We start from the raw sequence: 27,940 nt of genomic DNA, 5'->3' as shown, positions 1-27,940 counted from the left end.
CATAAAGTCATTACTGCTGTGGTGTTGGGAAATGTCAACACTTGTTGAGGCTTTATTTTTCGTTAATTTAGCCACTGTATTGAATAAATACCTGGGGTTATGTTTGTTTTCTTCTAAAAGAGAAGAAAAGTAATCGGATCTAGTAGTTTTTAATGCTTTTCTGTAGGATATGTTACTTTCCCGCCAAGCAATACGAAATACCTCTAGTTTTGTTTTCCTCTAGCTGCGCTCCATTTTTTGGGCTGCTCTCTTTAGGGTGCGAGTATGCTCATTATACCATGGTGTCAAACTGTTTTCCTTAACCTTCCTTAAACGTAAAGGAGCAACTTTATTTAAAGTGCTAGAAAAGAGAGAGTCCATAGTTTCTGTTACATCATCAAGTTGTTCTGAGGTTTTGGATATGCTAAGGAATTTTGATACATCAGGAAGATAACTTAAAAAGCAGTCTTTTGTGTTAGAAGTGATGGTTCTTCCATACTTGTAACAAGAAGTAGAATTTACAATTTTGGCTATATGAATTTTGCAAAGAACTAAATAATGATCTGAGATATCATCACTTGGCTGAATAATTTCAACACCATCAACATCAATTCCATGTGACAGTATTAAATCTAGAGTATGATTTCGACAATGAGTAGGTCCTGAAACGTGTTGTCTAACACCAATAGAGTTCAGAATGTCTATAAATGCTGATCCCAATGCATCGTTTTCATAATCAACATGGATATTAAAATCACCAACTATTAAAACTTTATCTGCAGCCAGAACTAACTCGGATGTAAAATCACCAAACTCTTTAATAAAGTCTGTATGGTGCCCTGGTGGCCTGTATACAGTAGCCAGTACAAACATAACAGGGGATTTATCATTAACATTTGTTTCTTTGGATAATGTTATATGAAGTACCATTACTTCAAACGAGTTATACTTGTAGCCTGCCCTCTGAGAAATCCTGAAAAAGTTGTTATAAATTGAAGCAACACCTCCATCTTTGCTTTTTAGATGTGGCTCATGTTTATAACAGTAATCTTGGGGGGTGGACTCATTTAAAATAATGTAATCATCAGGTTTTAGCCAGGTTTCTGTCAAACAGAGTACATCTATATTATGATCAGTGATCATATTATTTACAAAAAGTGTTTTCGTAGAAAGGGATCTGATATTCAATAAGCCAAGCTTTATCATTTGTTTATCCATATTGCTTCTGTTTTTTATTTGTTGAACCTCAATTAAATTGTTAATCTTAACTTGGTTTGGACGTTTTGTATTTTCTAGTTCGGGGAACAGACACAGTCTCTATAGTGTGATATCTAGGTGATAGAGTCTCTATGTGCTGAGAATTAACTGACCTCTGTGACGGGAGGCAGCTAGCAGACGGTCGGTTTAGCCAGTCTGTCTGCTTCCTGACCTGGGCCCCAGTTAGTCAAGTATAAACACTAAGACTATTTGCCATATTTCTAGAGAGAAGAGTGGCGCCATCCCAGGAGGGATGAAGACCATCTCTTTTAAACAGGTCAGGTCTGCCCCAAAAGCTCGTCCAATTGTCTATGAAACCTATGTTATTCTGTGGGCACCACTTAGACATCCAGCCATTGAGTGATGACAATCTGCTATGCATCTCATCACCACGGTAAGCAGGGAGGGGACCAGAGCATATTACAGTGTCTGACATCGTGCTTGCAAGTTCACACACCTCTTTAATGTTATTTTTAGTGATCTCCGACTGGCGAAGTCGAACATCATTAGCGCCGGCATGAATAACAATCTTACTGTATTTACGTTTAGCATTAGCCAGCACTTTTAAATTTGCCAAGATGTCAGGCGCTCTGGCTCCCGGTAAACATTTGACTATGGTGGCTGGTGTCTCTATATTCACATTCCGTACAATAGAATCACCAATAACTAGAGCACTTTCATCAGGTTTCTCAGTGGGTGCATCACTGAGTGGGGAGAACCTGTTTAATGTTTTGATCGGAACAGAAGAGCGGTGTTTTGACCCACGACTACGCTGCCTCACCGTCACCCAGTTGCCCTGCTGCTGGGGCTCTGTTTCCGGAACCGAACAATGTACAGGAATCCCTGAGCTAGACGCATCCAAGGCCGTATCTAGAGCCCTAACATTTTTACTGTCCTCAATTAAAGTTTGGATGCGTGTCTCTAATTCTGAAATCTTCTCTGTCAGCCTAACTATTTCCCTGCATTTATCACATGTGAATCCCTCATCAGCGACAGAGATAGATAAACTGTACATGTGGCAAGAGGTGCAAGAAACAATGATAGGAGAAGCCATTACTCACCGTGCTTGATGAAAATTCTTACTGCGGTTGTTTGATGAACTTGTGAAAAACTGGAGCGAGGGAGAGGAGAAAAGAAAACAGCGATAGGTTCGAATGAAAACGCTAATGACAAGCTAACGAGTGCTAACGCTTTGCAGGTGTACTGCACTCACGGAAATAAAATAAAAGTGAACGATCAAAGTTAATCTGATAAGATTGATCGATAATATATTATGTCCCCTTATGTCATTATACCGATAAGACAATTAAGTGGGAAGCGTCAGTAAAACTTCAGAGGTATTCAGATAACCACAGTTCACAACTTCCATAGATAAGTGAAAGTGACATGACATGTGGCCAAGTATGGTGATCCATACACGGAATAAGTGCTCTGCATTTATCCCATCTAAAGTGCACACACACAGCAGTGAACACACACACACACACACACACCCAGTGTGGCAGCCTTTTTTGCTGCGGCCCCCGGGGAGCAGTGCCCTAGCTCAAGGGCACATAAGTCGTGGTATTGAAGGTGGGAGAAAACACTGTACATTCACTCCCCCCACCGAAAATCCCTGCAGGTACGAGACTCGAACCGGCAACCTGTGAGGCCGCAACTTCCCCGTTAAATTCAATCCATCATCCACAACACTGGTAAAAGTATACAACGAAACTTGCTAATTTGATTAAATCACTGGTTCACAGATAGAAGCATTAACGGTTTCATCATTTGCTTTATCACAACATAAATAGTTCATAAATAAATAATTCATACTTAACCTCTGATCTGTGCAGTAAAAGTGGAGCCAGGGGTAGGAATCAGGACTAAAGCATTTTCCACTGAGAGAAAACTGCGCACAACTGCCTTTTTTATCAAAGAAGTGTTTAAAGTTCTTCCGTCACAGTACATTACAAAATACATGAGATATGACATTTGAACACTGATCTGTTTTTACAATTTGTACAGTTGTACAGTTTGTATATTTCATGAAAAAAAATTCTAAGAGATTTCAGTTATATTTCTTAACAAAAAAGCTTCTGGATACAGAGTAGCTATGCACATGATCATATATATATATAAATAAATATATATATATATATATATATATATATATATATATATATATATATATATATATATATGTATATATATATATATATATATATATATATATATATATATATATATATATATATATATATATATGTATATGTATATGTATATGTATATATATATATATGTATGTATATTATGGGGGCCAAACAGGAAATAATTCTATGTAAATCTGAATATATAGTTAAAACTCTGAATATATAGTTGTAAATCCTGAATATATAAATGTAACCCTGAATATATAAATGTAAATCTGAATATATAAATGTAACCCTAAATATATAATTGTAAATCCCGAATATATAGTTATAACTCTGAATATATAAATGTAATCCTGAATATATAGTTAAAACTCTGAATATATAAATGTAAAACCTGAGTATATAGTTATAACCTTGAATATATAAATGTAAATCCTGAATATATAAATGTAAATCCCGAATATATAGTTATAACTCTGAATATATAAATGTACATCTGAATATATAAATGTAAATCCTGAATATATAGTTATAACTCTGAGTATATATATGTAATCCTGAATACATAAATGTAAATCCCGAATATATAGATATAACTCTGAATATATAAATGTAAATCCCAAATATATAGATATAACTCTGAATGTAAATCCTGAATTTATAATTGTAAATCCCAAAAATATAGTTATATGTCTGAATATAGGCCTATATATAAATATTAAATATAAAAATATAGTTGCTCCCGAATATATAGTTGTAGGTCAGAAGATAATTAGCCTATAGGCAAAAGGTCCTCAAAGTCAGTGGCCGTGTTATTGGCTTTTTACATAGTTCAACATGGCTGACAGGGCTCGGGAAATTGTCAACAATCTGTTGGCAAGTAGTGATTTTATTGAGACCGTTGCAGCGGCATGTGATAGACAGGAGACACGAAGATCATCCAACAGCGCGTCTGTCACAACAAGCTCGACTGTCCATCAGACTACTGAGGCGGAGGTGCGGTCGCTTTTCAAGCGTGGCACTTCAGCACCATGTTCAGCACGCCCTCCTGCTCCTGCATATAATCTCCGCCATTTCCCGCGGCCTCGTAAAGACTTCAGGTAAGAAATGTATAATGATTTGTATTGCGAACATTGAATTATCATATTATTTTATTTTAATCGTCTTTATTGGAAACACACATGTGTGTCCTTACCCAAATTAACCATGGAACTATAAAAGCTTATAGTAACCTATATATATATATATATATATATATATTAAGTATGTAGGCCTAGCCTACTTTACATTAAAAAAAAAATGAAATGTCAGAGACTTAAATTATGTTATTTCGTATCATTGTCTTTTGACAATTCTGATAAGAACAAAAGAACAACAAAAAAGTGATTCTCAATTTAGTCAGAAAGCAACTGCAACTGAAGCGCACACTAGATGCTCTGTGGTGCATTGTGTTGGGTAATGCCATTGTGCAGAATCCTGACATCTGCCAGATTATTACCTGCCTAGTATCGGTCAATTCAGGATTAGGGGATGGGGTTAAGAAAGAGCAGTCAGATAGATGCTTCAATGAAGGGGTAATAATTTGTCAGGGATTTTAAATTCGGCACAACACTGTCAGTAAACTGATGCTTACAGTTGCAGTATTTCAAACAACAGGATGAATGTAATAGGAAAATTTGCTTCAAGTCCAGTATAGATAGGATCACACTGCTGGTCCTGCATGCTGTCATGGTTTATTTTGTTAGGTTTTAGGTAGGCCTAAATGTTGCATTTTACAATAGCAATAGTAGCCTACAATAGCACTTTCATGTTTAATAGCTTATATTTAGCAAACTGAAATGTTGCATAGAAAATATATTATTGCATCTACTATTCTTTCCTCAATTTCTAGTACACTACAGAAGAAGCCTTTAAGAGAAAACAGCATTTATGCAAAGGAGGTAATTCTCCTTCCAGACCCTACCACAGATGTGGTACCAAGGAGACCCAAAAGGGCTTGGCTCTTTGAAAATGGCCTTGTTAAGTCAGCAGTGGAATTTAGCACCGGGTGGAATGAAGCAAGAGTATTACAGGCAATTAAAGAAGCATTTGCACCCATTTTAGATAATTGCAGGTGAGTATTGTTGTACTTATTAGTGCTTTTATTTAACATTTGAACATTAGAGATTTACCTGTCCTATGGTTATAAACATCAATCATACATATCAATATTGTTCATAATGAAAATTTAATACACAGCTCAATTAAGTTGAAAAATCAGCATTGATTAACTGATGTGATATGTGACTCACTGGTGACTAACTTAACTTCAGTTAGTGAAGTCACCTATTGTTTGTTTTGTATTATTTCAATTAACTGCCCTTGGTTTTCATTCCATTTGATTTCCATCTGTTTTACACCTCAATCCTTTTTTAACAAAACATAAATAAAAATGTTTTAACAATGGTTTGAGAATCTGCTTTGGTTCCTGCTCACAAATGTTTAATAACCATATTACTGTCATCTGTAAATACATGGTAACACTTTAGTTTAGTGTCCAATTCTCACTATTAACCTAATTGTTTATTAGCATGCATCTTATTAGGATATTGGTTGTATATTAGCACTTATAAAGTAGATATTAATGCCTTATTCTGCATGATCATTACCCCTTAATCCTAACAATACCTAAACTTAACAACTACCTTATTATTAACAAGCAGTAATTAGGAATTTATTGAGGCAAAAATCCTCAAAAGTTAGTTAATAGTGAGAATTGGACCCTAATCTGAAGTGTGACCAATATATTTTCAATAAGTTTGCAGATACTCTTGCCATACCATTTCAAACTTATGGAGCCATCCCTTACAACTCAACAAAAGCTGACTGGTAGTATGGTGAAGACAATTTTCCATCAGAAATGTTTGTTTGTTCGACCTGACCGAGTCTTGCTGGAAGAACCTCAACAGACAGTAAGTCAGAGATGATATTTTCTATTTTAACTGAAACTTCAGATTGTATTGGTCAATGGTTGTAATGCCTGTTTCCTTCTTGCATTAGTCTCCAGCTTCGGATTCAGATGATGATCTTACTCATACATGTAAGGCATTATTATGATAGCCTAAATTGGTTAATGTTTTCCTTTTTATTAATTCATGTTGTTCATGTTGTCATGTGTGTCTAAATATTTGATTGATGTAACAAATATTTTAATTTCCAGAGGACAATCAGAGCTTAGTCCAGACAGAACTTTGTCCCATCAGTGAAAGCCAGCCAGTCCAATTCACCTTGCATCAATCTGAAGTGCTGGAAATGAGCTCCTGTGAATCTTTAGTTGCAGCTGATGTGGTGGTGGTTCCTGAATCTCCTGAAAGAACATCTAGTTCTTGTTACAGGTGTAAATAATAGCTATTTTATAATTGTATTTTTTTTTCGTATACAGTATATTGATCATGTCTTTCTATATTTGAGAGTTGTCATTCACCACATTATCGAACACTATTATTAAATATATGTTTTGTTTTTTGTTTTTTTGCGGTTTCATTGCAGTCACTATGTCAACCTTCTGGAAGATGATGAGCTTTCTGATGATAGTGATCTGTTAGAGGCCATTTCAAGGTCACTGAGAGAACAGACAAACAGAAGTAAACGGTAAATATAATTTATTTTGAACACATAAAATTGTGAATTGTTGGTTGGGATTTGTTACACCTATGAGGTTTAATATGTTTTGAAAACATTTCCTCAGGAAAAAGATTGAGGAAGAGGTTGTACAGAGTAAATGTGAATGTTATTTTTTGTATGACAGTATAATTAATATCTATTGTCTAAAAAGTGTTCGCTTCTAAATATGTACAATATATTTTAGCAGTGGTGGTGTTCCATTGGAAGACATTGTTGGAAATCTGCATAAGCAGATAAAGGTTGATGAAGTGGTGCGATTCAACATTGTCAGACGTAATGTTTTGGATGGTGCTGCCCGGGCTATGAATCGACCAAATTTTTCACCTGAGAAAAGGATGGACATCAAATTTACAGATGATCTTGGTAGTTCGGAGGGGGCAGTTGATCATGGCGGACCAAAGCGAGAATTTTTTCGTCTATGCTTTCAAGAGCTTAAAGACATCAGTGGAATGTTTGAAGGACCAACTGATGCAAAAGTTCTTGCATGCAATTCAGAAGGTGAGTTACTTTAGAACTTTATTGTAGTATTTAATTTTTATGACTATTAAGCATACTACATTTTTCTACAGTTCCTTTTGTCAATGTTATGTTTTTATTTCTTCACATTTGTAGCTTTGAAAAATAATGGATACTACCTTGCTGACCAGTTAATGGCAATGTCCATTGTACATGGAGGACAGACGCCTCAATTCCTCTCTGAGATACTGGTAAATGCTCTCATTAATGGCCCAGAAAAGACTGAAGTCAGCATTGATGACATTCCAGATTTGGACACACAGTCAGTCTTGAGAGAAGTATGGCTATATTTAAATACACATTGAATGTCTTTTTCATCCAGTTTTTTTATCAGTCTGATTTATGCAATGTTATGAAAATTATTTTACAATTACAAGTTTCTAATGATTTTAGGGTCATGTTGTGTATACATGCTTTAAATATGTTTGATTTTAGATCAAGGAGTCAGTGTCAGAGAACCAACTAATGGAGGCACTGCGTAAAGCAAATCACTTGCTTATCCTGTCAGGGTGTCGGAGGACAATAACTAGCTCAAACAAAGCCGAAGTGACTAAGGATTTGGCACATTGGTACATCCTGCAGAGAACAAGAGCACCATTTGAAAGGTAATAAACTAACATTAATATTGCAATTATTATTTGTTATGTGTTTTGGGTAACAATTTACAATAAGTTTTCATTTGTTAACATTAGTATTAGTTAACATGAACTAAGAATAAACAATACTTATACAGCATTTATTAATTTTAATTCATGTTAATTTATAAATTTACTACAACATTATTTAGATCAAAATTTTTATCTATTAACATTACTTAATGCACTGTGAACTAACATGAATAAGAATAATTTTAACTCACATTAACATAGTTTAAAAAATGCTGTAAAACATGTTGCTCATTGTTAGTTCATGCATTCATTAATATTAAAAAATGAAACCTTATTGTAAAGTGTTGGCGTGTTCTGATTTACTCTCGCACACAACAGTAGTGTCTGCAGTAAGGCAGTCTTGTTTTTGATGTCATGTGCATAGTTTAATATTTTTTAGGGGGACATATATGTAATTTGATTTAAAATGTATTACTGACACTCAGGTTTCGAGAAGGTCTTAGAAGTCTTGGGGTTCTTGAAGCTCTGTTACAACATCCTGAACAGATGAAGACATTTTTCCTGAAACCTACAAAACAATTGTCAGCAGAAGACCTTGAGGTACTTTTCAAGTGTCAGCTGTCTGAAATTGGAAGCAACAGATATGAAAAAGAATGCAAGACACTGGGTTGCTGGAGAGATTACCTTCAAAATGCCGAATGTAAGAAATGCCACCCATGCACCCGCCTTAAATTCCTTGTTTGCTTTTTTAAAAATGTGTGTATTATTGTTTTCTTTGTCATTTCAAGCATGTACTTATCTTTAAAATTAATATTTAATTATTTCAATTAATATTTCTCTGTCTTTGTTAGTCAATATGCAAGGTGTTACACTTGAGGAGATTCTTATCTTTGCTACCGGATGCAACTCCCCACCAGCTCTTGGCTTTACCCCAGATCCATCATTGGAGTTTATTTCAGGCTCCAAATTCCCTGTTGCTAATACATGCGAAAATATCATCAGAATTCCGCTGAAAGACACTTATGAAGAGTTCAAAACAGACATGGACTTTGGCATTAAAAATTCGCCTGGATTTGGCATGGCCTAAATATGCGTTTGTGTGTGTGTTCTTCACACAAGAATAACGAATGCTGCGTTCTGTTAGTGATCTAGTATCATTATATTATCAAGCATCAAGTGCTTTCACTATGCATGCTTAGTAGTTATGGAAAAAAATAGTATAGTAATAATGTTAGTTATTAGTTGGAGAGGCTTTTTTGTTGGAGAATATTTATCATTTAGTTATTTGTAGCTGATATGACTGTATTTTATGTTATGTATTATTGAGCTCCTATTTTCATAGTTTGACTTGATTCAAACATGCAATAACATGATAGGACACGAAGGACAGAAGAAAAAAAGTGTATTCCTGTTACACAAATATTTCCATGTTTTCACATATATTTTTTCTACTTCTATCACAATTTGTAAAAAAAAGAAGACATTTTGAAAATAAATATCTCTCCACACATTATGTTCCATTTTGGTGGATGTTAAAGTCAAGGAAATGTTAATGTTGGTGATTGTTCAAGTTTAAAGCAGCAATAAAGTGCAGTGACATTAAATGACTAATTACTCGTCATTATACAACCATTATTTGTCAAATTTTGGTTACTTTTCTGTAATATAGTTAGGTATCCTTCCTTAATCCTTACATATAAACACCATCCAGAATGTTGCAAGCAGAGATGAAGTGTTCTATGTCATGGTTTCCATCATTTGTTAAAGGGTTAATTTGATGCAGGTCAGGATCCACTGTGTCTTGCAGTGCGCATTCTCTCCTCCCAGCTAATACATTTTGTCCGTCACTCTGAATTCTTCCAATTGTCCACAGTTGGATTGGAGAGAAACTGTTCACAGTGCTAAGACTGTGATTGTTCCATTGATTGGTGTATTCTGCTACAGCCCTATTTATTCTCGGAATGAAAACAAAATGTAAAGCTCTAATGTGGGTGGGGTTGTTGATGTGTAAAATCCCTTCAGCCTCCATAAAAAGAAACAAATCTTTGAAGTATCCTGACAGGACCCGGTTGACCTCTGCCCATAGTCTCTCTATCTTCTGATTGTGCACGCTTGGTCCAACCAAAAAACTGCCACGGTTAAGTCCTCTGTGTTCTATCATGAAACGCGCAATGTCTATATTTTCTGAGCCTGCATCACCTCTTACTCTACTTGGTAATCCAAACCTATCCACAGCATCTCTGAAAAGTTCCAATGCAGTTGAAGATCTGTTGTTATTGCAACATCTTAAGTATGTGATGCATCTGCTGTAGCCATCAACACAGCCATGATAAACAAGGCCCCAGTTTGCAAGTTTGTGATTGGTGTCCACGTGCCTGTGTAAGACAAAAATTTATCAGTTTTAGTAAAAAACTTGAAGACTAAAATTTACTGTTTAATGTTATGTTTTTGTATTACTTTTTCTTTATTCATAATTTCATTGTGTATTTTGACAAGCCAGAGTTGTTTCTGTGCCATGTGCATAAGAGACTATACATAGCATGAACCATGTGAAGATCATGTCACATGAGACAGGTGCTTGAGCTATATTTTGTAGAGGGGTGCATACTGTAACATGTGTTCAACTGATGCAGATGTAAACAACAGAGATAAGTTTCTTAATATGGAAGTGAATTGTGCCATGTGTTCTATGGCATATACGTTCCATTTTTAAAGCTTAAGCAACATACTTTGTTACTTTAAAAGGAAGCTGCTCTGTAAAGTATATAAGCTCTATCTTACGGTACCACCACAGAGAAACAGAGAGGCATATGGTATGAGTGGCAGAGGCATATGGCATGAGTGGCAGAGGCATGAGAAGCTTAGAAACCTAAGGGCGGAGAAACATAAAGCCAGAGAAACATTTACATCTAGCATGATGTGGGAGGGATGAGAAGATTAAGAATGGGGAACAGAGAAATCTGGACTGAAGACCTCTCATGTAGCCTTGTTTTTATATGCTTGTTTCTCTCTGTCTGACACATGATACATAATAAATTAAATTTCTTGGCAAAGGTAACTGGTGTAGCTTCCGTGATTCAACCATAAAGGGGAAACCATGATTTTTAAATCTACAAAACTAAATTTCACTCAAATCAAGTGCCTATGATTCCCTTATTTCTTAATTATTGTCATGTAGTGTTGGGTAAGTTACTTTAAAAAGTATTTAGCAGCTACTAATTACATCTTCAAAAGTTTAATTATATTAATATAGTAATTTCTCTCTCTCTAAAAGTATAGCATAACATACATTTGCAGAAATTATTTTTGAACTGGCCAAAGTATTTAATGTAAGACTTTCATGGAAAAAGTAATACAATTACAGTAATGAATTGCTCCATAATAAGTTACACCCAACACTGTTGTCATGCATACTTTTGGACATAAGGTGTAGGATTTACCATAGGTTGTTGGGTGAGCTGACATGATATGCTCTTCTTCGGATTGCTCTTCGTCCCCTTAGCACCCTGCCTACTGGATCAATAGATCTTAGTCTTTCCCGTACTCTCCATCTCTGAACTCGAAGTACTTTACCTCTCAAGCTGCCTCGAACATATGTCTCCCCAGAATAAGGTGTAGACGACAATATGCTGATGATATGCTGATCAAGCTCCACATCTGAGATTGAAGTAAATCCCCCATAGTCGTCCAGCCTTAGTTCTCTTCTGCGATTAAATAATGTCCGGACACTGACACACAACATTTGTGAAATGGTGGTCCAACTGAAACCAAGATCTCGCAAATTTTCCAGCTGACTCCTTGAAATATGGTACCTAGTAAATGAAGACAATGCTATATGTAAATGCGTATACATGATACATTATTAAAAATAAGTTTCAAAAGAGGGGTTTTGTATAGTGATGCCATAGAAGAACCAATTTTTGTGCTCCAAAGAACCGTTCGATGAACAATTTATTTAAAGAACCATTATTTTTCTTTGTATGAAGAACATTTTTATAATCTAAAAAAATATCATAATTTTTATATCAATCATTGTAGTAAAAATGCAAATTCCTGATATCAATAATTAAATTGTTGAAATGTCATTTCTTGATATCAACAAGTGAATTGCTACTAGTAAAAATGTTCATTCGTGATATCAGAAACTAACATTGTCATTAGTGACAATCAAATTATTGACATCAAAAATTAACATTGTTATAGTAGCAATGTAATTGTTGATATCAAGAATAGATATTTGCTTTTGTAACAAAGTAATTCATGATATCAAAGATTATGGTTTTTACATGTAATTGTATTTCTGATATGTGAAATTGGGATTTCAGCCTTTGGTGACATTTCAAAAGTGAAAATATAATTACAGATATCAAGAAATATAGTTCCTTTTCAGGAACTCGAGCTGCGTCGAAACGCTTTTGGGGAACGTCCCTGACGAGACCGACTCTGAATATCGTGTGCAATCAGTCCATCGGAAAGGCGTGACGTCACGGGCGGGGTGACGTAGCGACCAGGAAGCTATAAAAGCACGTGCCGTGCAGCTGGCTTCAGCTTCGAATCTGTCAGCAAGCGCTCTGTGTGTGCATGTGCAAAAGTCTGTCCTGTTGGTCCTATTTATTGTTGTCTGTCCCTTAGCTTAAAGAGATCGCTAAAACAGCTCAATATGCCTAAGCAAAAGCTAAAGACCAAACATTTGAAGGGCGATTCCAAGCCGCGTTACAGACTGTGTGTTCCTCCCTGCACTCGCTACATTACGAGTGGGGATACACACAGGCTGTGCGTGGCTTGCCTGGGATCGAAGCACGCTGAGTCGGCTCTCGAGGGGGCCGACTGCCCGCATTGCGAACGTTTGCCAATGCGGACGCTTCGATCCCGGAGGGCTCTCTTCGAGGAGGGAGCCTTCACCAGCGTTCCTCGCGGTGCTGGCCCCGCTTCTGCCGAGGCAGAGCGGCTGCTGCACTCGTGGGGTTCGCAGGTGGATCTGTCAGAAAGAATGGAGACGGGCCAGTCCTTATCTCCTTCTTCATCTGCCAGATCCGGCGCCCAAACCCTGGGTTCGGAAGCACGCTCGTCGGTTTCTTCCCCCCAGGGTGAGGGATCAGCTCTTCACCTCTCGTCCTCCGAGGAGGTCGATGTGGAGACTGTTGCTGGGGATTCGCCACCCCTGTCGCCCCAGTATGAGGAGCTTTTGGAGGTGGTCACGCGGGCAGTAGATAAATTAAAAATCGACTGGCCTGCTGAAAAACAGACTGAGCCGCAGAGAAGCAGATTAGACGAACGCTTTCTGCGGCCGAAGCAACCACCTCCACGTCGGAGCCTTCCATATTTTCCCGATCTCCATGATGAGTTATCGAGATCGTGGAAACACCCGTATTCGACCCGCCTCTTTGGCCCTGATTCACTATATTATGGCAACGTGATGGGGCTGGGAGAGCGTGGTTATAGAGCGATGCCACGGGTTGAACAGACGCTTGCGGGCTATCTGTCACCCGGTTCGGCCTCGTCTCTAAAGGCTCCGACATTGCCCACTAAGCCGCTTCGAGTTACATCATCGCTAGTGGGCAAAGGTTATGTGGCAGCAGGTCAGGCTGGGGCGTGCCTTCATACTATGGCAGTCCTGCAAGCTTATCAGGCTGACCTGCTGAGAGATGTCGATGAGGGGGAGGGGATTAAGTCTGAAGAGGTTGAAGAACTCAGAAAGACCGCTGATCTCTCCCTCCGCGCCACTAAGGAGACCGCTCGCGCAATTGGGCGGTCTATGGCAGCTTTAGTGGCCGCGGAGAGGCATTTGTGGCTGACCCTGTCAGAAATTAAGGAACGAGACAGGGTCTGCCTCCTGGACGCCCCGCTTCAAGCCTCGGGCCTGTTCGGCGACACAGTTAATACTGTCGTCGACAGGTTCCAGGAGGCGCACAAGCAGGCGGCGGCGTTCCAGAGTTTCCTCCCTCGTCGCTCTCGTGGTGCATCTGGGCGGGAGATGACCACGCCACATACCGGCTCCTCACACCGGGAAGCGCAGAAGCAGAGCGTCGCCACTCGTGCTCCCCCACGTCGGGGCCGAGGGCAACGACGCTCTGAGTCGGGGGCTTCTAGGGCGAAAGCCGATTTAAGATCTGTCATCGAAGCCCGGAAGTCCTCGACGAAAAGATCCTGACGCCAGGATCCAGAGGGTAGCCCCTGCTGGGGTAGAGCGCGGTTCACCTCATTACACGGTGCCCGTCTCACCTCAGTACCCTCAGGAGGTCGGTCTGCCAACCCTGCCAGAGTTTCAGGGCGCAGCGGCCTCCAGCGAGCGCCACTCCCAGTTACTTCCGCCCGTGAGCGTAGCGGAGCTGGGATGCTCGCCGCCCCTTCGGGGGCCTCTTACACCAGAGGTCAGTCTCGAGAGACTGATTCCCTTAGTAGATTATTTAGCAGCGTGGAAGCTACTGCCAAATGTATCTCAATGGGTCCTGCGTACAATAGAAAGAGGCTATTGCATTCAGTTCGGTCTTCCACCACCGAAGTTCAACGGGGTTACACCGACTGTGGTCGGCCCCCAGCAGGCTCTGGCTATGGAACGAGAAGTGAATACCCTATTAAGGAAGGAGGCCATCGAGGTGGTCCCTCCTCTAGACAGGGAATCCGGATTTTACAGCCGGTATTTCATAGTTCCAAAGAAGGATGGGGGGTTGCGTCCGATCCTCGACTTGCGTCTCCTGAACCGCTCGGTTATGTCACTGAAGTTCAAGATGCTCACTGTCAACCAGGTTGTAGCTCAAATCAGAGCCGAGGACTGGTTTGTCACAATAGATCTCAAAGACGCATACTTCCACATATCCATCCTTCCACAACACAGGAAGTTTCTGAGGTTCGCTTTCGGGGGCAAAGCTTATCAATATCGAGTACTTCCCTTTGGCCTCGCACTCTCACCCCGCACGTTCACGAAATGTATGGATGCGGCTCTGGTATCCCTCCGTATGCAGGGCATCCGCATTTTAAATTATATCGACGATTGGTTGATCCTAGCTCAATCAGAGCAGATGGCGGCTCGACATCGAGATGTCGTTCTCGCACACATGGGGGAGCTGGGTTTGAGACTAAACGCCAAGAAGAGTGTACTTTCTCCAGTTCAGAGAACCACCTATCTAGGCGTAGTGTGGAATTCGACCACGATGCAGGCACGTTTGTCTCCTGCTCGGATCGAGTCGATCCTCACATCAGTCGAGAGAGTCAAGGAAGGCCAGTCACTCACTGTCAAACAATTCCAGAGATTGTTAGGGCTGATGGCAGCTGCGTCCAACGTGGTACCTTTTGGCCTGCTGTACATGAGACCCCTACAGTGGTGGCTCAAGTCCAAGGGCTTTTCCCCGAGGGGAAATCCACGTCGAGTTATCAAGGTCACGCGGCGGTGCCTTCGTGCCTTAGACATGTGGAGGAAACCTTGGTTCTTGAATCAGGGCCCGGTGCTGGGAGTTCCTTGTCGCCGTGTAACGCTAGCGACAGATGCGTCCCTCACCGGTTGGGGTGCGGTCATGAGCGGCCACCCTGCCCGCGGTCTGTGGAGTGGTCGCCATCTAACATGGCACATCAATTGCCTAGAGATACTAGCGGTCTATCGAGCATTGAAATATTTCCTCCCAGACCTGAGAGGTCACCATGTGTTGGTGCGCACCGACAACACATCAGTGGTCTCTTATATCAATCACCAGGGGGGTCTGCGTTCGCGCCCCTTGTACAAACTGGCACACCAGATCCTTCTGTGGTCCCAGGGCAAGCTCCTCTCGATCAGAGCAGCGTATATTCCTGGGAGATTGAATGTGGGAGCAGACATACTGTCGAGACAGGGGCCGAGGCCCGGGGAATGGATGCTTCACCCCGAGGTGGTGAAGCAGATATGGAGAGTATTTGGTACAGCCCAGGTGGACCTCTTTGCGACTCAGGAGACATCGCAATGTCCCCTCTGGTTCTCTCTAGTTCATCCAGCTCCTCTGGGACTGGACGCTATGGTACAGACCTGGCCGAGGCTTCGTCTGTACGCTTTTCCCCCTATCGCTCTGCTCCCGGGAGTTCTGGCGAGAGTACGCCGGGACGGGGCCCGTCTACTACTAGTAGCCCCGTTCTGGCCGGGCCGAGTATGGTTCTCAGATCTAGTCTCGCTCCTCGACGGCTCTCCGTGGGAGATACCGATCAGGACAGACCTACTCTCTCAGGCGCAGGGCACGATAATTCACCCTCGCCCGGAGTTGTGGAAGCTGTGGGTGTGGCCCCTGAGGGGGCACAGCTGTTAGCAGCTGGTCTCTCAACCGAGGTTGTTGAGACCCTACTCCAATCCAGAGCTCCCTCTACGAGGAAACTGTACGCCCTGAAGTGGAAGCTCTTCACTTCATGGTGCAGAGACCGCCAGCTTGACCCAGCAGACTGCCCAGTTGGTACAGTTCTGGAGTTTTTACAAGCCAGGCTCTCTGCGGGGTTATCCCACTCCACCTTAAAGGTTTACGTGGCGGCCATAGCTGCTTTCCACGTCCCTTTCAATGGTCAGTCAGTGGGTAGACACCCCCTAGTTACACGTTTCCTCCGCGGTGCGCTGAGGCTGAGACCTCCAGTACGATCCCGTGTTCCCCCCTGGGATTTGGTTGTGGTTCTAGAGGCTCTTTGTAAAGCTCCATTCGAGCCAATACAAGATATCTCAGATAGACATCTGACACTTAAAACTGCCCTATTACTGGCAATCACCTCACTAAAGAGAGTTGGAGATCTTCAGGCCCTTTCGGTGGCCCCTACCTACTTAGACTTTGCCCCTGGTATGGCCAAAGCATTCTTATACCCTCGAGCGGGTTACGTTCCGAAGGTTCCCTCTGTTACACCACAGCCTATCGTACTGCAGGCCTTCTGTCCTCCTCCCTTTCGGGAGCCAGACCAAGAGAAGCTAAACTGTATGTGTCCAGTGCGAGCACTGGACGCATACGTCCACAGAGCTGCCCTGTGGAGGAAATCAGACCAATTGCTTGTTTGCTACGGTCCTTCTAACAAGGGTTCTCCTGCCACCAAGCAGACCCTTAGTCGTTGGATAGTCGAGGCTATCAACTTCTCCTATGAGTCCTCTGGTCTTCCCCCTCCTTTGGGGGCCAAGGCTCACTCTACTCGGAGTATGGCGGCCTCCAAGGCCTTCTCAGCAGGTGTGTCCCTCTTGGACATCTGCAACGCTGCGGGGTGGTCCACGCCCTCCACATTTGTCCGATTTTACGATCTTGACATGCGAGCCACGCCGGGCTCTTCTGTTCTCTCGTCTTAGCTGTGCTCTTTTGACTACACACTAGGCAGGGATTTGGAAGTCTGGCAGCGTGGGCACATCGTTCCCCAAAAGCGTTTCGACGCAGCTCGAGTTCCTGAAAAGGAACGTCTCAAGGTTACGTATGTAACCCTAGTTCCTTGAAGGAACGAGACGCTGCGTCGCAGAGCCATACTCCCGGCACCCCTGCCGGCGCTTGCTTCCCTACTCGAAGCTGAAGCCAGCTGCATGGCACGTGCTTTTATAGCTTCCTGGTCGCTACGTCACCCCGCCCGTGACGTCACGCCTTTCCGATGGACTGATTGCACACGATATTCAGAGTCGGTCTCGTCAGGGACGTTCCCCAAAAGCGTTTCGACGCAGCGTCTCGTTCCTTCAAGGAACTAGGGTTACATACGTAACCTTGAGACGTTTTTACAGGCTATAGTGGAAATGTAATTCTGTCATTTTAAAACAAAGCACTTTAAATAGTGAAATGCTGATATGAAGATTTAACATAGTTAAAAGTGGAAATGAAATCCTTTATATCAAGAACTGAATTGTTGATATCAATAGGCTTAATTAATATCCTGAGCCTCTGTATATTGCCATAAGCCTCATCCCTTACGAAACTTGACCATGGTTTGACAACAAGTAAAACCAAAAGAGCATGGTTATTGTATTTAAAACACGGTTACCACAAATTAACCATGGATTTGCAAAAAAAAAAAAAAAAAAAAAAGTAAAAACAAAAAAAGAAACATGGGCAATTTTCGTAAGGGAAGCTGTAGCGGCGAGACGCAACGCTACTCTTTCTCGCCTGGCAAAATATTCATACTCAATAATAGAATGCATTACCTTGGTCTTCCTGGATAGCTTGTTCGTACTACTTCAGCTGACATTATGTTATGATGGGCTTCCTGTGTAGTCTCGATCTGAGATAGCCAGTCGAAAACAGAATTTACCATGTCATTGAGTAATGCACAAAGAATTGATAGGAGATGAAGCACATTTCCATGTGCCGCTGGAAAATCATTTAGAGCTATCATAAAAGCCATAATGATATTGACGTGGTCTTCAAGATGTCTTGAGGTTCTTTCGAGAATGCAGAGATTTTGTTGTTCATGTGAAAAACGGTAAAGGAAGCTGTCTAATTCTAAAAAATACTGATAAAAGTCTGCCATTTTGATAAAACTGTGAGGGACCCTTTGGCTTTCAGTGTATGGCCAGCAATAGGCCTAAATTATGTGTAGGCTCACGGATTGTTATATATTCACGGGGTTACATTTATATATTCACTATTTATATCTATATAATAACAATTATAACTATATATTCAGATTTACATTTATATATTCAGATTTACATTTATATATTCAGGATTTACATTTATATATTCAGGGTTATAACTATATATTCAGGATTACATTTATATATTCAGAGATATAACTATATATTCAGGATTTACATTTATATATTCAGATTTACATTTATATATTCAGAGTTATAACTATATATTCGGGATTTCCATTTATATATTCAGGGTTATAACTATATATTCAGGATTTACATTTATATATTCAGAGATATAACTATATATTCAGGATTTACATTTATATATTCAGAGATATAACTATATATTCGGGATTTACATTTATATATTCAGTTTATATATTCAGAGATATAACTATATATTCAGGATTTACATTTATATATTCAGGATTTAAATTTATATATTTAGAGATATAACTATATATTCAGGATTTACATTTATATATTCAGAGTTATAAATATATATCCCTCAAAATGGTCTCAGAATTTAAGAGGATAAACATACTCCTAATAGCTATACTGCCTAAAAGTTTGCCAATACAACTTTGGATAATATCATTAATAACAACATAAAATCGCATCAGTGTAATGACAATGTTCTTTGCATGAAAACACTTCAATTAGCAGAATTATATTCGTATAGACTGAGATGTAAAGAAACAGTGGTGGCCACTATAGTAATGAACTGTCATAAGGTATAGCTAGTGCTCCAGACCAACCATACGAACTAATGACTTACAGAAGGTATTCTTAACGTTTCGGGAAACACCAATTAATGTTAAGGTAAAGCCTGAGTTATAACTTAAGAATGATAGCGTAAAGAAGGTTTTCAGGGGAAATGCAGCCCAGCATATTATTTAAACATAAATATGAAACTAAATAAGCTTTTCTCTAACCCTGTACAACGAACGCGCCAGCGCGTTCATGGATTTTTCTTTAATGACAGTGGAAGAAACTCCATCAATTTTACAGATTAGTGTGTAAGACAACTACAAAGGGTCTACTTTTATTTGTATACCTTCACAATAACCCCAAAACCTTGTGCTTTTGTAAAATAAAGATCTGCCTTTGTTTCAACTGTCTCTCTATCCGCAAGAATCTTTCTGAAACCAATAAAGTTTAAAGAATGGCCTATTATCTCACAAACAATGTGCTGAGGCCACCTATGCAAAATGGAAAATGCCCCCCAACAATGCCTTAAAAATAATGAACAAAGGCTATACAGTAGCCTACGTTACACTGAGATTTCACGTCGGAGCGGGATTTGACCGCTTGGGCCGTGAGCAATTGAGTGGAGTGCATTGGCATAGAGCGGTATATTGAGCGGAGCTCACATGCTGAGTTATAACTATATATTCGGGATTTACATTTATATATTCAGAGTTATAACTATATTTTCAGGATTTACATTTATATATTCAGAGTTATAACTATATATTCGGGATTTACATTTATATATTCAGATGTACATTTATATATTCAGAGTTATAACTATATATTCGGGATTTACATTTATATATTCAGAGTTATGACTATATATTCAGGATTTACATTTATATATTCAAGGTTATAACTATATATTCAGGTTTTACATTTATATATTCAGAGTTTTAACTATATATTCAGGATTACATTTATATATTCAGAGTTATAACTATATATTCGGGATTTACATTTATATATTCAGGGTTACATTTATATATTCAGATTTACATTTATATATTCAGGGTTACATTTATATATTCAGGATTTACAACTATATATTCAGAGTTTTAACTATATATTCAGATTTACATAGAATTATTTCCTGTTTGGCCCCCCATAATATATATATATATATATATATATATATATATATATATATATATATATACAATCATGTGCATATAACGTCATTACCAATCAAAACACACGTTTATTTAAATGCAATGTGTGGACTTTTTATTCCGATCTCACAGTAATTCGTACATATTTTACTAGGTGGCTTATTAGTTCGAATGACCACACCTAACCCCACCCCTAAACGTAACCTTCACAGGAACCATGCTAAATTATGATTTATTGAGCATATACATTTTACGTGCACGTCCGTTTTCTGGGTTCGAACCCATGATAGCATGATTACATATCAAGGTATAACGCAATAATCTACCAACTGAGCTACACGAAACGCAAATCAGAGTGCAAATAAAAGAGTACAAAACATTAATATGAAAACGACCTTTGCCGATAGGAGCGCAATTGTAGTATACGCTCTGATGGGTCGTATTTGAGGGATTTGGACAAACGTCCTATACGAGCATATTGGTTGAAGGACAGGTTGTTTTGTGTACATAGAAACAGTCTTAGATCTTTGAGTTCAGCTCATGAAAAATGGGGACAAAAACAAAAGTGTTTTGCGAGTTTGTTCAGAGTAGTTAGTTTTTATTTTATTATATAATTAATATATAATATATAGTATACAATATATAATTAATTAAATATAATTATAAATGATTAAATAGAGTAAATATTGTGAAATATTATTGAAATTAAAAATAATTATTTTCTATTTGAATTTATTTTAAAACGTTATGTTCTCCTATGGTACTAAGATTAATTTTTTACTGCCACTTCTCCAGTCTCCAGTGTCAAATGGTTCTTCTAAAATCATATTCTAATTTATTGGTTTGGTTGCTCAAGAAGCATTTCTTAAAAACATATTTTAATTCATGTTACGTTTTGTGGGTTCTGTTTTGATTCAGTCACTAAATTGTTTACTCTTATTCAGTTGATTCGTTAAAAGCCATATCATTTATCTGCACCTTTATCTTCTTGTTGTAAACAAAACTGACTCACAAACAAGACTGATTTGAATGACAAAGTCCTCCCTGTTCAGAAGTCTACTGATTCTCGGTCAAAAATATTATGTGTTAAACATTAAATTACTAACGAGATATATCCCAGTTCATTCAATTTCAAATCTCATTCAGACTCAAAGTAACGACTTGTTCGGCGTAGGGGACATGCTCATTGAGTCGGTATAGCCCATATTCAAAACCTATACTCCAATATTACACTTCTGGCTTTTGGCTTCTGGATTGACCTACGCTTTGTAAACTTATTTCAGGTAACAGTAATGACTGAGCCTAACAAGTTTATCAATTAAATATAAAAATATTTTAACTGTCTTAACTAGGGATGTCCAGATCCGATCACGTGATCGGAAATCGGGCCCGATATCAGGATATTCCTAATATGGACAAAAGCGTCCAGCTATGCTGTGGTGCTCACAGGAAAACAGAAACTTATGCAAACATGAAGACTTTAATATATGATCACGACAATAAATTGTTCTTCAAGTCATCTCCAGCAGGTGATAAATAAAGTATGAACAATGCAGTGCTGATTGACATAGTATTTATTACAGTATATAAACTATTCTGCATTATTATGTGATAAACAGTGTTTGTAGTATATAAACAAATCATTATTATTTGTTATTGTCCAGCATTTATAGATTTCTAAGCCAATTAAAAGCTAGAAATTAGAGAAAAATTAAAGTTGCCTATACTACCAGTCAGAAGTTTTTGAACAGTAAGCTTGTTAAGGTTTTTTTTTTTTTTTTTTTTTAAGAAGTCCCTTCTATTCACCAAGCCTGCATTTGTTTGATCCAAAGTACAGCAAAACAGTAAGATTTTGAAATATTTTTACTAGCCTATTTAAAATAGCTGTTTTATATTTGAATATATTTCAAAATGTAATTTATTGAAGATCCTGGATCTGTTTTTTCGCTCTTCTTTATTCTTTTTTTATGTATTATAGAAGTATCGGATCGGGACTCGGTATCGGAAGATACTCAAAATCAAATGACTCGGACTCGGACTCGAGGACAAAAAAACCTGATCGGGACATCCCTAGTCTTAACTGTCTTAATAATTCTTTGTGGGGCAGTCATAGCCTGAACTCACAACTATATAATGAAACCATGAGAGAATAAAATGATTATGATTATAATTATGAAATCCAGACAGAATAGAATGATGAAACCAAGACATCATATATGGATTTCAATGAGAAAAAGTCTAGAACTGGATCATTATTGCAGTGATTAACATGCTTCTGGCAACAATTACTGTATATTAACCCTTCAACTTCAACTTCCATTTATTTGTATAGCACATTTATACACAACTTCGTTGCCAAAATTGCTTCACAGAGTAAAACAAAAACAAAGTAGACATACAAATTTACAAGTACAGAATTGAACAAAAACTACCTAAAAAGCCAATCTAAACAGATAAGTCTTCAGCTGAGACCTGAAGACCTCCACTGATGGAGCTTGTCAAATATAAACAGGGAGATTGTTCCACAGTTTAGGGCCTGCTACTGAGAAAGCATGATCACCTTTTGACTTCTTTTTGGACTGAGGAGAAACTAGCAACAGTTGATTTGACGATCTTAAAGACCTAACTGACATGTCGGGCTCTATAAGATTGGAAATATAGTTTGGAGAAAAATTATGTAAAGCTTTAAAAACAACCAGTAAAATCTTGAAATCAATCCTAAACTTGACTGGTAACCAGTGAAGAGAACGCAGAACCTGAGTGATGTGCTCTCTTTTTATGGTGCCCGTCAGAAGTCTAGCTGTAGCATTCTGTATAAGCTGCAGACGTGACAGTTCTCGGTGGCTGATCCCTACACAGAGGGAGTTACAGTAGTCCCTAAACCGTAAAGAATGCAGCGATATTTGAGAAAAGATCAAACTAATATAATAGCAGCAGACCTCTAGAATTAATAACTTTACCCAGCCATGACGTAATCTCCGATTCTTGTGAAATTGACCTATTGGTTTCGCAATAGTTTTTGAAGATCACATTCATGTGTATAAAAGGGAGACAGTTAAAGTCAATTTCAAAGTAAACTTACTTCAAGAAACTTCACAATTGAACCACTAGTGGATCTCTTTTATATATTTTAGAAAAAGAAAGTAGCAGTCACAATGTGAACATCATAATTCAATATATTTTGTACTAAGAATGTTTAACAGAATGTGCATCAGTAAACACAGTTTCATTATCTAACCATTGTTATTGACTGTCTTAGTTAATAATTGGCTTCTCAATGTCCAAATACGTGAAAGAATATATTTGCAAACTAGTCACGAACCAGAGCAGAGTGATGGAAGCTGATGTTATCCCAGACAACCACATATATATTGAGGCTGCTCTGGGTGTGCTGGTTCACTGTGGTTCAGCTGGAAAATATGATCTCTTAGGCCATTAAGGAAAGCAAGGAGGAGCATAGGGTCCTAGAATGGCATGGTCGTGGAGTAACCCTCGTTGATGTTTGTGTACACAGTGACATTCCCCCCGTGCCAACCAGGGACATTTACAGAAGCCCGATGGCCAATTATGTTCCTTCCCCTTCCCCTTATTTTGGTCAGATTCAAACCAGCTTCCTCAACAAAGATGACTTCATGGGGAACAGGCCAGCCTTCAATATCAAAGATTATCTGCAAAACACAGTAGAGTAAATTACCCTGAAGCACAGTTCAATAGGGCACAAATGGCAGTATAAACTGCTATACTGTGATGGTATACAATACTTCATATCATATCAAAACTCATGCCTGAACATATTCCATGCATTGGTCTTTCACTCTGTCAGAGTTGCATCCGGAACCGGTGCTTTTGGAGGATGCGATCAATTGTGGAAAGACTGATGGCATTTATCCCTCAAAAATTATGATTATCCTCAATCACTCTCCTTTGAATCTCTCACAGGCGGATTACATTATTGGCAATGACTGCATTTACAAGCTCTTCTGACAAATGCTTTAGACTGTCTCTACCAGGTGGTCATTGCTGTGTCCTACAAAAATAGAAGCATTCATTACTGTAACTGACAGACATCCTTTTTACCAAAAAAAAAAAAAAAAAAAAAAAAAAAGGAAGCATACTGAAACTCTGTATGCGAGGCAATTTGATGCATTTATTATTACATTCTTTATTACAGTAGCATAGTGCAACAGTGTATCTGTTGTCACAGCACAGAGTACAGCAATCAAAAGTTACTGTACAAAGCAGTTTTAAGTCCACACTGAATATGCAAAAACTAAACAAATATCGGCCGCGATGATGCTTTGGAATAAAACAATACATTTCTATGAATGCTTCAACATAGAACGCAAACATTCGCACACCGAAAATGCAAATGTTTTTTTTTTTTTTTTTTCGCACCAGTCCGACAAATCTTTTCAGTTTTGCAAAGTGAAAACACAGGCCGTCTGAAAAGCTTTGAGCTAGGATCACATGACCCGAGCAGCTGCTGTTGCACAAAGGGTGAGAATGGTGGCGCTGTTTGAAAACCAGTGAAAACAAACACAGAATAAGAGTATCCCAGATAAGAGAGTGGATGCTGAGTTCTTGTTATCATTGTTATTTGAGAACAGATGTATTTTCACGTGTTCTTTATACAGAATAACATTTCTATTAATTGTTCACTGAATTATGTGATCTGTAGAGCACCGTCCGTTTTCTTCCACGTGCGAGAGTGGTATGAGTCAAAGCATGTTCACTCTTTTTCTACACGAGATATAAAGCAAATAGACATACTGTATGATTAAGACGATACATTTTATTTTCATGATCAACTTTTTATTTTTATTTATATTAACAAAATAACATCCATTCAAACAAACAAACAGGGAAGGGGGAAGCAACAGACATATTATAAATGTACAATCTGAAAGAGAGAAAAAAAGAGGAAATTAAATATATATTGTCATTCCTTTATATAGTCCAAAATGTCAGAAGCAAGACATTGCCATGCATTAGTGGTACTATGTTTAGTCTGTTAATTTGTGCTGTTGTACATAAACAGTTTACTGTCTTAAAGGGTTAGTTCACCCAATAATCAAAATTATGTAATTAAAAACTCACCCTCATGTTGTTCCAAACCAGTAAGACCTCCGTTTATCTTCGTTTATAGCCTTAGACTCACATTCCCTCGGCCTGAGGGCCAATAAGTGGCTAGGTTTCTCTGACTCAAAATAAAATTTGTGCCTTGTCCTGTGTAAAATGAACTCAGTCTTCGATTGTGAAAGTAAGTTATATTCCTCTTTCAAGAAGGACAATCAATGAGCAGAAAAATGTTGTTTTCAGAAGTTTTGTAATGATTGAATATTATTTTCTAATTGTGTAAATTGCCAGGTTTTGCTTAGGCAAGAGCAGAAGAGAACAATATACAGAATCCTTGCATTGTACACTTTTTGTTTCCCACAATGTTTGGGGGGTCTACATCACAATATATATTAATTTTAAGAAACTCCTTTAGCGAATTAATGAATGTTAGATTTTTTAGTAAATATGTGTTAAGACGCCATCTAGGGGCCTTGGTGTCACGGAACACACACAAACAGGTAGGTGCAAACAATGTAAGTGGGAACAGATGTGTGCAATGAACAGTGATGACTCCAGACAAAGGCTTGTGGGAAATGCAGTTCCTGAAGTGGGGTGACGATATGGGGAGGTGAGACCTCTAGTGGACACCCAGACACTGTGACACTACATGCTCTGGAAGACCTTCAGGGACGTGAAGGGGCTCATGAACAGCCTCAGGCTCAGGGACAGCCTCGGGCTCTGGGTGGAAGACTGGTCCATGGCTTGAGGAACTGGAGTGCACTTCCCAGGCACACCAAAAGGCCAAAACCTGGAAGCTGAAGACCGCCCTCCTGGCCATTGCAGGACTGGCACCGGGCTGCTCGGGGACTGCCTCCAGGACAACAGCGGTCTGTTCGGAGACGGCCTCCGGGACAACAGTGGGCTGCTCGGGGACGGCCTCTGGGACTACAGCGGGCTGTTCAGGGACAGCCTCCGGGACAACAGCGGCTGCTCGGGGACGGCCTCTTGTCTGGAGCCACAGGCGTAGAGTCGGTCATCTTGTCTGGAGACACAGGCGTAGAGTCGGCCATCTTGTCTGGTGAGACGGGTGTGGCTGGTGTATCCCATTGACTATGTTGGGGTAGGTATCTTGTGAAGCCCCAAAAGTCCAGGATTTCAAGCCTCTTCATCTCACACTGAGGCAAAGGGTCATCAAGGCAGTGGTTAAAAAAGTCCTTCAATGCTGCATCATTAAAAAAACCAGCCCTACTGCTATGGTCCAAAACAATTGAGCCAGGAATGCACACAAACAGGTAGATCCAATAGCAGTGTTTATTATTGTAATCCAGAATCCTAAATCCAGCCAGGCAAAGGTCAAAATCAGGTAAGCAGTCCAAAACAAGAAACACAATCATCAGCAAGGGAACACAAAATAACAGGGTGACACTAAACAAGGACTCCATAACAATGACAGAACCAAACAGGGTATATATAGGCAGGTGCAAACAATGTTAGTGGGAACAGCTGTGTGCAATGAACAGTGATGAGTCCAGACAAAGGCTTGTGGGAAATGCAGTTCCTGAAGTGGGGTAACGATATGGGGAAGTGAGACCTCTAGTGGACACCCAGGGATACACAAACTAGACACTGTGACACTTGTTCTTAATGTTGGAAAGGTGAACATTGCATAACACTGCAGAGTGATCAGAAAATATAACTGGTAATATGGAGATGTAAGAGATAGATGAAATTAGAGATGGGCTAAGAAATATGTAATCTGTCTCAGAGAAAGTCTAAAAATAGACACAAGACCTTAGATGTAGTATTCTGGATTCTCTAAAGATTAATTATATTAAGTTTGGTGATAAAATCCACTGCCTGTCTCATTTGCCAATGCCAACCTGTCATTATGTACTTTACAGTGTTTATAAACAAATCTACCCTCATCATCGTTCCCAGTATGTTCAATAGTTAAATTTAACCTCCTATCGACTGAGATAAGCACCCCCTCAGTTTTATTATGAGCACAATAGAAGGCTGACAATTTTTAATACTTGTTTTGAAAACATGCCACATCGCATTGTTTTAAATGGGACTCCTGTATCAGGGCATAGGACATCGATTTATGTTGCAAATATTCTAATATACGAGTATCACTGCTTTGCAGCACTGCAAAATACGATTTCAGTAATAGTGAAGTAACAAAATCATTCGGCTTTTGAGGAAAGTCGAACAACATCTGCTTACCTCTGTGCCATAGTTTAATAACTGCCAGATAGGTGAGGAAGACTTCTTCAAGACTGGATTAAAGCTCTTTGGTGGGGCTGGAGTAAAGTCTGG

At 39.2% G+C, this 27,940-nt stretch overlaps 1 protein-coding gene across 1 annotated transcript; it reads right to left on the bottom strand.

Annotated features, from left to right (window-relative positions):
• Positions 1 to 1,146: 1,146 nt before the first annotated feature.
• Positions 1,147 to 26,728, bottom strand: LOC132142090 (uncharacterized). Its single transcript, XM_059551733.1, has 2 exons — positions 26,571 to 26,728; positions 1,147 to 1,964 (listed from the first exon to the last, which is right to left on the bottom strand). Exons 1-2 carry the CDS (start codon positions 26,726 to 26,728, stop codon positions 1,424 to 1,426), a joined length of 699 nt encoding a protein of 232 aa, XP_059407716.1. The 3' UTR covers positions 1,147 to 1,423.
• Between the last annotated feature and the right edge of the window lie 1,212 nt (positions 26,729 to 27,940).

The sequence above is a fragment of the Carassius carassius genome, chromosome 6 (assembly GCF_963082965.1).
Source record: "Carassius carassius chromosome 6, fCarCar2.1, whole genome shotgun sequence".
NCBI classification, from domain to species: domain Eukaryota; kingdom Metazoa; phylum Chordata; class Actinopteri; order Cypriniformes; family Cyprinidae; genus Carassius; species Carassius carassius.
The sequence above is the reverse complement of the archived record's forward strand: the minus strand, read 5'-3'. Positions and strand labels throughout refer to the sequence as shown.

What these genes read in the sequence shown, in the direction of transcription:
- LOC132142090 (XM_059551733.1), bottom strand. Translation starts at nt 26,728, where the DNA reads ATGGGATACACCAGCCACACCCGTCTCACCAGACAAGATGGCCGACTC. An exon ending in CTGTCCCTGAACAGCCCGCT is followed by an intron (nt 1,965 to 26,570) that starts GTAGTCCCAGAG and finishes TCCGATCAAAAC; the next exon opens with ATTAAACAGGTTCTCCCCAC.